The following is a 14,159-nucleotide window of genomic DNA, read 5'->3' on the forward strand; positions in this document are numbered from 1 at the left end:
AGATTTTAGAAAAAGAAAAAAAACTGATTTGCATTTCAGACCAATTAGGAAAATTGGCATTCTCAATTGGCTCACTATTGTCCCAGCATACAAAATGGCTGCTTGAGCTGTGCTAGTTGTAATTTATGTTTTTAAAGTGATATACTTTTGACACTGTATGAAGATGGTTTAAAGTGATATATATATATATATATATATATATAAACAAAAACTATATATATATATATATATATATATATATATATATATATATTTTAATATAATATGAGAGGGATCTATAATAAATACATACATGCACATATGTGTATACTGTGTGTGTGTATATATTTTCTATATATATTATAATGTGTGTGTGTATATGTATGTGTGTGTGTGTGTGTGTGTATATATATATATAATAAAATTAGGAATAGGAAAAAAAAAACAAAGCGCTGTGAAATATGTCTGCCATTTAAGGAAATCTGGCTTGCTTAGAAAGTTTTATCTGACAGGAACTAGTTTGGGGCATTGATGGTCCAGATGATGTCAATTGCTCTCTGCCCCCCTTTTCCATCCATTTTTATTTTGTTTTGTTTAGTGTGCTTCTGTTTTCTGCTTTGTCACTCATGTTCTCCCTGCATGACATGAGCTCTGTTCCCCGCAGGCTTTGCCTGACTTTCAGGAGACCCGTCCTCGTAATTACGTACTGTCGGCCAGTGCGTCAGCGGTAAGATCAATCTATCCCCCCCCCCCTTTCTTGGCTCTCGTCACTCCCTATCAGCTGCTCAGGACTGACAGTCTAGGTCTCGGGGGATTAACAATTCTAGACCTTACTGATGTATTGTATGTACAAAGTGTTTATAGGCACCGTCTACAGGCAGTGTAGATCTCACTCCATCCAACTATGTTGCTAAAGAAAGGAAGTAAAGGAATGAAAACTGCCAGCAAAATGGACACATTAACCACAGCAACCAGCCAGGTTTACTTTTGGCTTAGTCATAGAGAACACAAGATGAAATCTGTACAGCAGTTGCACGTTTGCTCCAGTTGCCATTCCCCCAGTTTTTATTACTCAACCCCAGTGACTGTACACTCCCCTACTAGAATTAGAATAGGAATCAGACTGTCAAGTTTAATAAAGGATGGTTCAAATATAGTGATACAGTAATTATGGGCTCTTTTGCCAATCTCAATATTGGCTTTACTTGAGTTATATTGCATTCACCACATCCCAACCTTTGAGAATACATTTTATGCCATAGAAATGTCACATGCACCCTACACCGCCACACACATTACAGTTCATGTACATTCATTTTATGTAATTTATCTTTTTTAACAATGTAGTGCAAGGCACAATGTATTTGGTCACTGAGTGGATTGTTTTAGATAGGCTCTCATAATACGTGATGTTTGTAAATCTAAAGCTAACCATGCAATTTGTAAAGGGCCTGCTTGGTTTGATATAAATGTAATGGGTAGATTGCGTAGGCCATCATATTACATGGTTATTGATAAATCTATTGGCAGTTGCTCAGAAAGTGTAATGTGTATGCCCTGCTTTAATACATAGTACATAATTGATGAGGTTTAATGAATACACTGGTCTGTTCAGTTTGAAACTGGACCCTTTTAGGAGATCTTAGCAATGGTCTCCTCCATGTTTGTTATTACTGGTTTTGTTTAAGGACTTGGCATGACTTTAGATTTACCAACAACCATTGTTTGAGATCCTATCTAAAAATTCATATTCTGTTCAGTCAAGTAGACTCTTGATCTAGTTGTAGGTAAACATAGGGGAATTGTGAAATTGTGTAATCAGGTTATGTGTGTAGTCTGCAAAAGCTTAACCCCTCAATAAAGAAATACAGGGCATATCTGGAAATGGTAGTTGCCTGGCTGTTATTTTGACCCACTGGCTTCACTTCTTTGGGGTTGGGAAAAAGTCAATAACGCATCTCCTATTATTTTTCTGGGTCATTCACTCAAAGTATTGAAGCAAGAGGGTCAGTATGACACCAGACAATTAGCAATTTTCATGAGATCTCATTAATGGCCACCTTATTATGCTTACACTGTTTAGCCAGTTAAAGACCACCACCTAACGCAGATATTCTGCTCTACTGCACAAAACCATGTACCTGTATGTTATTTCATGCAAGATACTGGGATGGCACACACATGCACGCAAATTGGACCAAAGGGGAGCCAATCAGCATCTGCCGGATCACTCCCCAGAGTGACAGAATGGTGATCTGCTTATATAAACAAGGCAGATCGCCGTTCTTACAGGGATGAAGATAGAGATCTTGTGTTCCTGCTAAGCAGAAACATGGATCTCTGTCTTCATCCAGTCTTACCTTCCCCCACGCAGTTAGCAAGCACCTCCTAGGCACACATTTAACCGTTTTATCTCCCCTGGTGTTAACCCCTTCCCTGCCAGTGTAATTAGTACAGTAACTACCTTTTTTCTTGTACATCACGGGACACAGAGCCACAGTAATTACTGTATGGGTTTTATAGGCACCTTTAAGTGGTGGACACTGGCATACCTCAGACAGGAAGTTTAACTCCCTATATAACCCCTCCCCTTACCGGGATTACCTCAGTTTTTTCGCTAGTGTCTTAGGTGTTGGTCAAGAGTAAAGATGTGCGTTGTTGAGCTCCGCTGGAGTAATCCTTGCCGGGGGAAAGCCATGCAGCCGGATCCATTCAAAGTGTCTTTTTAGGCCAAATTTAATGGTACCCGGGCCTTGTGTCAGAAGAAACGAGGTTTTGACTAGAATGCTTCTCTCTTTAGAGAGCTGGACCCCGGGATCCAGTGCTTTTTGTTTTTCAGCCATATCTTCTGGCTGGGTGCTTTACGGGTCCAAGGGTGTGGAACCCCTGATAAAAAGGAGCCCGGTCCTTGAAGGTTTTTTTACTGGAGCCCACCGTGAGGGGTGAAGATTGGGTCTGTCTGGTTTACCACAGAACCCTGCAGCAGTATTAAGGTAAGTGGAGATTCCTAAGGAATTTTCTAATTCTTATGGGGTTTCTCCTTTAAGTAAATGTTGTCATGTCTAAAGTCACCACCGGGGGTTGTCAAGAGCACGTACTTGTTCCATGCCTGTCAGTCTCGCTCTGTGTCAGTACAAGCTGCATGCTTCTTCCAGTCCCAAGCTCTATTTGTGGGGAAAAAAATTCATTTGGGTACAGTGTTGTATGGCAAGATGTTGGAAGGGGGACTTTTCTTTTAAACTTGGACAACCCCACCTGGACAGGAGTATTTTATCTCTCTCCAGGAGGCCGAGGGAGCATGGACCAGTCGGCGGTATGCTGCGCCACTCCCGCTGCCACTGCCATAGCAGAGCGATTCTCTTCCATCAGCTCTCCTCCACCCCACCCCCCTCCACATGCTGATCCGGTAGGATCGGAGTCCTGCTTGTGCGGGAAAACAATCTTTTTTAAAGAGTGGGGGGGGGGGGCGCGCAGTGGGAGGTCGGGAGGCGGGGCTTAGTGTGTCGTTAACGTACATCAATGTTCACAATGCAGGGGCTGTGTAGGCTATAAGTGCACCTTTTGCAGGTGCATTCATCTGACGGAGGGACACAGAGCAGACGGAGGCATGTGAGTGGTGAAACTGGCATTTCTTACACACATTTACTTAGCATCAAGCTGTGCGTTGATAGCAGAGGCAGTTGCTGGACTATTTGCTCAGCAGTGGGTGCATTTTCTGGTAGTACCTCTGTATTTGTGCTTAGCACAATGGTCAGAAAGGGAGGTACAAATACCCCAAAAAAAGCAAGGGCTCAAAAAGGGATCACCCTCGGGCTCTGAGGAGCCTGCCTCTGCAACACCATCCCCCTCGAAAGGCCTAGGGAGGCTGGTCAGATTGAGCCATCGGGTCGCCGGGTTGCAACTGCTGCTGACATTTCAGCCCCTGTCTATTAGTGAGGAGGTTTTCTCCTCAGCCATGATTGGATTGGAGGAAAGATTAGCAGCTTTAATCGCATCTTCACAGAGTGGAAGAAAATGCATTAGGTCCCCTTCTACCACCCAAGACCCTCAAACAGAGGAACAGTGGGAGGGGGAAGATGAATCCCCCTCGGGACCGTGGAGAGACTGATGACTCCTCTTCCGAGGGATCAAGTGGGGAAGGACCTTCAGCTTCACAAGCTGAGAAATTGCTGGTGCAATCTCTTACTGAAATGGTACACTGCACATTTAAACTACCCTTAACCAAGTCAGTTGAAAAGCCCACTTCTTGTTTGAGTTCACTAAAGCCTCCTCAAGCTTTGCATGCCATTTCTGTCCATTCATTGCTGGATAAGCTTATGTATCCTAAGTGGGATCACCCAGATAAGCATTTTTTCCCTCCTAAAAAGTTCTCAACACTTTATCCTATGGAGGAAAAAATTACAAAGATGTGGGGTATACCGGCAATTGATGCTGCTATATCCTCTGTGAATAAAAGTTTGACTTGTCCAGTTGACAATGCTGAAATGCTTAGGGATCCAACCAATAAATTGGAATTCCTATTAAAAAAACATTTTCTCTTTGGCAGGTTTAGTAGCTCAACCTGCAGTGGCGCCAATTGGGGCATGTCAATCCTTGAGAGACCACTTGAAACAGGTGCTCAATGTTTTCCCTGAACAGCAGGCCCAGGATTTAGCCGAGCTGCCGGGGGCTTTGTGTTTTGCAATTGACACAATCAGAGATTCTATTCTTCTTCAGATCTCTCGCCTTATCCATGGGTCGTGCATTTGCGTGGAATCTTATGGTTGAAAAGTTGGTCAGCCGAATCACCATGCAAAAATTTCCTGGCTGGTTTTCCTTTCTGCAGTGAAAGGCTGTTTGGGATGATTTGGACAAATATATCCAAAACATATCAATATCAAGTGGGGAAAAGTGCCCTCTTGCCAGTTAAGAAAAGTAAACGTCCCTCCTTTAAACAGGCTCTTTCTCCAGTGCCAGGGATATCATCCTCCAGGCAGTCGCGACAGCCTCCACCATCAGGTTCAAAGCTAAACCTCAGGATCAACCGCAGGGACAAAAGTCCTGGGGCAGGAAACCTACAAGACAGAATGCTAAAGACTCTTTATAAAGGACTTCTGCAGTTTTCAAGAGTTTGCCAGGAAGAGTTTAGAGACAGATGGATGGTCTCCACAAAAGCTCTAGGTTACAAACTGGAGTTCCAAGAATTCCCACCTACTTGTTTCCTCAGGTCAAATGTCCCCAAAGATCCAGAGAAAAAAAGTCTCTTTCAAGCGTTAGTCTGACTTTTGTGGCAAAAGGTGATCATGGTGGTCCCCATGGAAGAGCAGGGTTTGGGGTTTTATTCAAACCTTTTCACAGTGCCAAAACCAAATGGAGTTGTCAGACTCATTCTTGATCTCAAAGACCTAAACCGGTTCCTGAATATCCGCTCTTTTAAATCCGATCAGTAGTCTCCATCCTACAAGGAGGAGAACTTCTGGCATCAATCGACATCAAGGTCCATACCTGCATGTGCCCATTTTCCCCGCTCACCAGAAATATCTCCACTTCAAAGTAGAAAAACGTAATTTTCAGTTTGTGGCCTTGTCTTGTGGTTTAGCTACTGCACCTAGGGTATTTACAAAACTTCTGGCCCTTCCTCTGGCCAGATTAAGGACTCAAGGTATAACAATAATAGCATATCTAGACAACCTGCTCTTGATAGAACGGTCAGTAGCCTGCTTAGACCAAAGCATGGTCACCACAGTCAACTACCTGGAATATCTAGGTTGGATCCTCAACCTAGAGAAATCTTCTTTAAAACCATTAAGAAGGCTAAAGTACTTTGGTCTGGTTATAGATACAGCCCAGAAGAGGGTGTTTATAGGCCAAGCAAAGATCAGCGTCATAAAGGAGCTCGTTCAGATGGTCAAGGCGAAGAAGGTTCCTTCTATTTGCCTTTGCATGATGTTGTTGAGAAAGATGCAGTTTCCTATGCTCAGTTTCATTTGAGACTGCTACAAAACAGTATCCTGTCTGCCTGGAACAAGAAGGTCCAAGTGCTATATTTTTCAATATGTCTGTCACCAAAAGTACACCAGAGCCTCAGTTGGTGGAGGATATTAGAGAATCTGCGAAAGGGCAAATCCTTCTTGCCAGTTACCTGGAAGGTGGCAACAACAGATGCCAGCCTTGCGGATTGGGGAGCAGTCCTGGAAGGGGCGACTGTCCAAGGGAAATGGTCCATAACCAAAAGGACCTTGCCCATCAACATTCCAGAGATTCTGGCAGCGCACCTAGCCCTAAAGGCCTGGACATTCAGGTTGCGGAATTGTTCTGTGAGGATTCATTCCGACAATGCCACAGCAGTGGCTTATATCAATCACCAAGGGGGCACCAGAAGTCATGCAGCCCAGGGAGAGGTAAATCGTATCCTAACCTGGGCATAAAAGCATGTGCCATGCATATCAGCAATCTTCATTCCAGGAGTAGAGAATTGGCGGGTGGACTAGTTAGGTCGCCAGCAGTTGTTCCCGGGGGGAATGGTCCCTTCACCCCGACATCTTCCTGACTATATGCCAAAGATGGGGGATCCCGGACATAGATCTGTTTGCGTTCAGGGTCAAGAACAAGGGATCCACTTGCATATAGAACAGATGCGTTGGTGACCTTGTGGGATCAGTTTTCACTGATTTATGCATTCCCTCCTATTCTGCTACTACCATGACTTCTTTGCATGATCAAGTAGGAAAGGAAGTCTGTGGTTCTTGTGGCCCAGAAGATCTTGGTTTGCAGAGATCGTAAAGATGGCGGCAGGGGTGCCATGGACCCTACCATCACGTCCAGACCTGCTTTCTCAGGGACCAGTGTTCCAGCCTACCTTACAAACGCTAAATTTAATGGTTTGGCTATTGAAACCCACATTCTGAAGAATCGTGGGCTTTCAGGCTCAGTGATATCTACATTGTTTAATGCAAGGAAGCCAGCTTCCAGAGTCATTTATTATAGAGTCTGGAAGGCGTATGTGTCCTGGTGTGAATCCAGGGGTTGGCATCCCAGAAAGTATGTCATAGGTAGAATCCTTGCCTTTCTGCGAACGGGGTTAGAGATGAAGCTGGCCTTGAGTACCATCAAAGGCCAGCTCTCCGCCTTATCAGTATTGTTTCAATGACCACTTGCTTCACATTCTTTGGTCCGTAGCTTTATACAGGGAATAACCCAACTTAATCCACTGATTAGGTCACCCCAAAACCCTTGGGACTTGAATTTAGTCTGCATTTCTGAAACAGCATTTTGAGCCATTACGACATATTCCATTGGTCCTCTTGACAAGGAAGCTCGTTTTTCTGGTAGCTATATCTTCTGCAAGAAGGGTATCGAAATTGGCTGCTCTTTCTTGTAAAGAGCCATATTTAATTATTCACAAGGATAGAGTAGTATTGTGTCCTCATCCTAGCTCTCTGCCAAAGGTGGTTTCAGGTTTTCATCTAAACCAGGATATTGGTCTACCTTAATTTTTTCCAGAACCCTGTTCTGTGGAAGAAGAATTGCTGCTTTTTTCTGGATGCAGTGAGAGCAGTCAAAATCTATTTGAAGGCGACTGCTCAGATTCCGAAAACTGATGTTTTGTTTGTGTTGCCTGAAGGTCCTAGAAAATGACAGGCATTGTTGAAATCTACTATTGCTAAGTGGATTTGGCAAGTAATTGTTCAAGCTTATGGTTTGAAGAGCAAAGTTCCACATTTTCAAATCAAAGCGCACTCCACCAAGGCTGTTAGTGCTTCATGGGCAGTGCATCACCAAGCCTCCATAGCTCAAATCTACAAGGCTGCAACTTGGTCTTCAGTCCATACATTCACCAGATTCTATCAGGTGGATGTAAAAAGGCATGAGGATATCGCCTTTGGGCGCAGTGTGCTGCAGGCAGCAGTATAGGTCCTCAGGTCTAATTGCACCCTACTTTTGTTTGTGTCTCCCTCCCCTCAGATAGCATTGCTCTGGGACATCCCATAGAGTAATTACGGTGGCTCTGTGTCCTGTGATGTACGCTAAAGAAAATATTTTTTTTTATAACGGCTTACCTGTAAAATCATTTTCTTAAATCACAGGACACAGAGGTTCCCCCCCCCTCTTTCTGGTCACACGTGTATTGCTTTGCTACAAAACTGACGTACTCCCAGTAAGGGGAGTTTTTTTTTGGGGAATTTAACTTCCTGTCTAGGGTTTGCCAGTGTCCATTGCCTAAAGGTGCCTATATAACCCATACAGTAATTACTGTGGCTCTGTGTCCCGTGATGTAATATATATATGTATATATATATATAATTTTTATATTGTATTTATTTTTTATTTTTTTAGCACTGATCACTGTTATATTAATCACTGTTTCCCCAAAAAAGTGTTAAAATGTCAGTTAGGTGTCCGAACTGTCCCCGCAACCAAAAATATGTAGCATATTGGCCTAAATTGATAAATCTTTTTTTTATTGTATGTGTTTTATAGCAAAAAGTTAAAAATATTGAGTTTTACACAATTTTTTTTTGTTTATAGCGCAAAAAATAACTGCAGAGGTGATCAAATACCACGAATAGAAAGCTCTATCGGTGGACAAAAAAGGATATACATTTTATCTGGGTAGAGCATTGCACAACCGCGCAATTGTCAATTAAAATAATGCAGTGCCGTATCCAACACATGGTCTGGTCATTAAGGGGGTAAAACCTTACAGGGCTGAAGGGGTTAAAAGAAAAGCAAGGCCAAAGCTTTTTCGGTCCTGCTTCTCCTGCGGGTTACAGGAGTGCACTTAGTCCATTGTCGGCTGATGTCACTTAACTGGGCCAGACTCTGGAGAGATCCCGAGATTTGGACGCCTGGACTGGCAGCTGGCTCTCAGCAAGCCACTGGGAGACTGAGCAAGTTGCTCCTGCACAGCCTTGTGCTCCAGTGAGTGCTGAAGAGGCAGAGCAGAGAACCGTGACTAACAGTCATCGGTGCTCTGCTCATTGAAAACAGAGAACTGAGAGATCAGCAGTCTTTGTACACTCTGTTCTCAATCCAGAGGTGGCAGGGGACAGATGCAGCATTTTTCCGATATTTAATTCCCAAACTTCTCTTTTTAAGGAATTTGAATGATTCACTGAGAAAATGACTCCAAAACAACTTAGTCAGAGGCTCTGGGAACTTTTAGAGTTGCAAATGTATTTAACGGAGAGAAAACTTCAAACAAGGTCAATGGCTCTGGTGAGGCAGCTCCACACAGCAAGTCTCTGCTTGATGGGCACCCAACAGTAGCATGGACCATAAAAATACAGTAAAAGAGTTCAGGATAATTTTAATTGTTGATTTATAACAAAATATAAAAAAATGTCAATGCATTTTGGGGGCAATACCACACCCCATTTATAAGAGTATAAAACTTAGATCGGCTGTGAGAAACCAATTACTTCACATCTTCACACACACACACACACACACACACACACACACACACACACACACAGAGCTCCTCCTCAAGGAGAGTTCTAATATAGACTAAGAGGGAGTGGTGTTGCCCCCAAAAGACATTGTTTATAGGAATTTTTTTTTTTTTCTATCAACAACAAAAATTATTTTGGCCTGACATTCTGTATTTTTAAAGTTCGAAGATGAAACAGGGGTCTGAGCAGAAGGCAGGTCACACCGCTGCAATGGCGTAGTCAGCAAGAAAGCGCCAACCCTGTAGGACAGAGGGCACACAGACCTCCACTGAGAGCCGGCCTATTCCTGTACAATGATGCGCGCCACGGCATCCAATTTGTGGGTAGTCTAACTGGCACTCTGGATGGCTAGGCAGCCTTGGCTGGTCCTGTGTGGCTCGTCTACAGATTCACTCCTACATAAACCATGTAGATTCATGCAGAATGCACTTGGGATGCTGTGACTGCAATCTTCCTCAGTTGGAGGTGGATATATCCTAATGTTTGTGATGCCAGCTCTTAACCACTTTCAGACCGGACCATTTTGCTGGTAAATGACCAGAGGTCTTTTTACACTTTGGCACTGCGCTGCTTTAACTGGTAATTGCGCGGTCATGCAATGTTGTACCCAAACAAAATTTGCGTCCTTTTCTTCCCACAAATAGAGCTTTCTTTTGATGGTATTTGATTGCCTCTGCGATTTTTATTTTTTGCGATATAAACGTAAAAAGACCGCAAATTTTGAAAAAAAATGATATTTTCTACTTTTTGTTATTAGAAAAATCCAATAAACTCAATTTTAGTCATACATTTAGGCCAAAATGTATTCAGCCACATGTCTTTGGTAAAAAAAAAGTCAATAATTGTATATTTATTGGTTTGCGCAAAAGTTGTCACATCTACAAACTAAGGTACGTTTTCTGCAATTTACGCAGCTTTTAGTTTACGACTGCCTATCTCATTTCTTGAGGTGCTAAAATGGCAGGGCAGTACAAAACCCCCCCAAATGACCCCATTTTGGAAAGTAGACCCCCTAAGGAAATTGATAAGAGGCATGTTGAGCCCATTGAATATTTTATTTTTTTGCCTCAAGCGATTGAATAATGACAAAAAAAAAAATTTTTTTTTTTTTTTTACACAAAGTTGTCACTAAATGATATATTGCTCACACATGCTATGGGCGTATGTGAAATAACACCCCAAAATAAATTCTGCTGCTTCTCCTGAGTACGGGGATACCACATATGTGGGACTTTTTGGGAGCCTAGCCGCGTACGGGGCCCCGAAAACCAAGCACCGCCTTCAGGCTTTCTAAGGGCGTAAATTTTTGAGTTCACTTCTCACTACCTATTACAGTTTTGAAGGCCATAAAATGCCAAGATGGCACAAAACCCCCACAAATGACCCCATTTTAGAAAGTAGACACCCCAAGCTATTTGCTGAGAGGCATGTTGAGTTCATGGAATATTTTATATTTTGCCACAAGTTGCGGGAAAATTACAAACTTTTTTTTTTTTTTTTTTTTTTCACAAAGTTGTCACTAAATGATATATTGCTCACACATGCCATGGGCATATGTGAAATGACACCCCAAAATAAATTCTGCTGCTTCTCCTGAGTACGGGGATACCACATATGTGGGACTTTTTGGGAGCCTAGCCGCGTACGGGGCCCCGAAAACCAAGCACCGCCTTCAGGCTTTCTAAGGGCGTAAATTTTTGAGTTCACTTCTCACTACCTATTACAGTTTTGAAGGCCATAAAATGCCAAGATGGCACAAAACCCCCACAAATGACCCCATTTTAGAAAGTAGACACCCCAAGCTATTTGCTGAGAGGCATGTTGAGTCCATGGAATATTTTATATTTTGCCACAAGTTGCGGGAAAATTACAAACTTTTTTTTTTTTTTTTTTTTTTTCACAAAGTTGTCACTAAATGATATATTGCTCACGCATGCCATGGGCATATGTGAAATGACACCCCAAAATAAATTCTGCTGCTTCTCCTGAGTACGGGGATACCACATATGTGGGACTTTTTGGGAGCCTAGCCGCGTACGGGGCCCCGAAAACCAAGCACCGCCTTCAGGCTTTCTAAGGGCGTTACAGTTTTGAAGGCCATAAAATGCCAAGATGGCACAAACCCCCCCCAAATGACCCCATTTTGGAAAGTAGACACCCCTAAATTTAGGGGTACACTAGTGAGACTAGGTAATAAATGGCGGGTGCCCTGAAACTATAAAAAAATAACTAACCAACCAGCGTCACCTGTAACAGTTATATGGTGATCACTGGTGAAAGGGTTAACTAGGGGGCAATCAGGGGGCTTTATGCGGTAGTATATGGGGGTCCCTGGCGCTATAAAAAGCTGCGGCGAACCTAAATACCTACCTGCCTAACTAGCGTCACCTGTGACACTAATACAGCGATCAGAAAAACGATCGCTTATTAGGCTGGGTTCACACTGGAGCGATGCGGGAACGCCACGAATGCGCGGCGGGTTCCCGCATCGCATGCCTCCCGGCGGCAGTTCACACTGCCCTATGCGAACTGCTGGGAGTGTCAGTGAAATGTTACTGACACCCCCAGATCAGTTCGCATATCGCAGTGCGATCTGCAAACTCGGATCGCATGGTGTGAACACCCATGCGATCCGATTCTGCTGCGGGCCAAAAAAAGGGTCCCGTGCGAATTTGCGGCGGGTGCGGCGAATGGCTGAACTCGAATCGCACAGAGATCGGATGTGATTTGCACTGCAGTGCGGTGCGAATCACATCCGTTCTCATAAACCGCTGCAATGTGAACCCAGCCTTAGTGACACTGGCGACGGGGGGTGATCACGGGGTTAAACCTTTATTGGGGGGGTTAGGGGGGTACCTTAGAACTAAAGGGGGCTAACCCTAACTGCCCTAACAGTTATTAGTCACAAATGACACCCGCCGGGTGATCAGGGGGTTAAACCTTTATTAGGTAATAAATGGCGGGTGCCCTGAAACTATAAAAAATAACTAACCAACCAGCGTCACCTGTAACAGTTATATGGTGATCACTGGTGAAAGGGTTAACTAGGGGGCAATCAGGGGGGTTTATGCGGTAGTATATGGGGGTCCCTGGCGCTATAAAAAGCTGCGGCGAACCTAAATACCTACCTGCCTAACTAGCGTCACCTGTGACACTAATACAGCGATCAGAAAAACGATCGCTTATTAGGCTGGGTTCACACTGGAGCGATGCGGGAACGCCACGAATGCGCGGCGGGTTCCCGCATCGCATGCCTCCCGGCGGCAGTTCACACTGCCCTATGCGAACTGCTGGGAGTGTCAGTGAAATGTTACTGACACCCCCAGATCAGTTCGCATATCGCAGTGCGATCTGCAAACTCGGATCGCATGGTGTGAACACCCATGCGATCCGATTCTGCTGCGGGCCAAAAAAAGGGTCCCGTGCGAATTTGCGGTGGGTGCGGCGGGTGTGGCGGGTGCGGCGGGTGCGGCGAATGGCTGAATTCGAATCGCACAGAGATCGGATGTGATTTGCACTGCAGTGCGGTGCGAATCACATTCGTTCTCATAAACCGCTGCAATGTGAACCCAGCCTTAGTGACACTGGCGACGGGGGGTGATCACGGGGTTAAACCTTTATTGGGGGGGTTAGGGGGGTACATTAGAACTAAAGGGGGCTAACTCTAACTGCCCTAACAGTTATTACAGTCACAAATGACACCAATGCAAAAAAAAAAAAAAAAATGACATTGGTGTCACTGTGACTGGGGGGCAGGGGTAATTGGGGGGGTGATCGGGGGGTAAAGGGGGGGTGTGAGTGTGCCTGGCATGTTCTACTGTGTGTGTAGAGTGTTGGTGCAACTCACCGATCCGCTCTCCTCCGTGTCGGAACGAAAAATACCGACACGGAGGAGAGAATACATCACTTCCTCTCCTGTGTTTACATTACAGGAGAGGAAGTGATGTCACGGGGGATTCCTATTCGTCGGGAGCGATCGCGAGGGGGTGGCCATGAACGAATGGCCGTCCCCTCGTCCGGGATCGCTCCCGCACGAATACCGACCGCCGCAGGCACCGGGCGGGGGCCCGATCGGGCCCCCGACCCGCGGGAGGCAAGGGACGTACATGTACGCCAATATGCCTGCCCGTGCCATGCTATCGACGTACATCGTCGTGCGGCGGTCGGCAACTGGTTAAAGGAAACCTGTACTATTAGGAATATGCAGGCTGTCATTTCTGTTTACTGCTTTGGGTCACTGGGCTGAAATCAGTACTTTTTCATTCACTGACCAAGGACATGCATGCAACCAAAGAAATATGAGTAAATACTGGCTGTATGCTAGCTGCGGGTGAGTGAGAAAGTACTGAAGTCAGAGACATCCGGTTAAGTAGCATTTTCAGAAGCTGGCCAGCAATGACAACCTACATAGGACTTTTAGGACTGGTAATAACTACTACTGAAGATTAAAAGCAGCTGTGAAATGTATTACCATGGAAACACGTTAGGCCTCCTGGAATACTGTTGCAATCATTGTAAAAGGTAGCCCTTGAAGAAAGTAGTCTCTTGGAGAAACTGAAAGATGTACAGTTTTGTGATTGGCTGTCCCACTGGACCATAGATGAGGAAGACAAAGTCAGTGGATAAAGTAGCTCACAAAATTAGAGAGTCAATTAGGGCCTCCAATGGTTGCTAAGGGGCAAGGGTGCCACCTCGTTCAAGTAAAAGGTATTTGAAAGGCTGGTTTAAGGCATTTAGATAAACAGA

At 44.4% G+C, this 14,159-nt stretch overlaps 1 protein-coding gene across 8 annotated transcripts in view; it reads left to right on the plus strand.

Annotated features, from left to right (window-relative positions):
- SH3GLB2 (SH3 domain containing GRB2 like, endophilin B2) overlaps positions 1–14,159 on the plus strand; it is a 183,727-nt gene that overhangs the window by 134,471 nt on the left and 35,097 nt on the right. For 4 of the 8 annotated variants that reach the window (XM_077478525.1, XM_077478532.1, XM_077478528.1 and 1 more), the window contains one exon: positions 644–706. The exons of the other annotated variants lie outside the window; for them this stretch is intronic. In XM_077478525.1, coding sequence (XP_077334651.1) covers positions 644–706 — 63 coding nt within the window. The remainder of the gene's footprint in view (positions 1–643; positions 707–14,159) is intronic. 8 annotated transcript variants of the gene reach the window in all.

The sequence above is a fragment of the Lithobates pipiens genome, unplaced genomic scaffold (assembly GCF_037356315.1).
Source record: "Lithobates pipiens isolate NorthernLeopardFrog02 unplaced genomic scaffold, aLitPip1_a1.2 Scaffold_1, whole genome shotgun sequence".
Classification (NCBI taxonomy): Eukaryota; Metazoa; Chordata; class Amphibia; order Anura; family Ranidae; genus Lithobates; species Lithobates pipiens.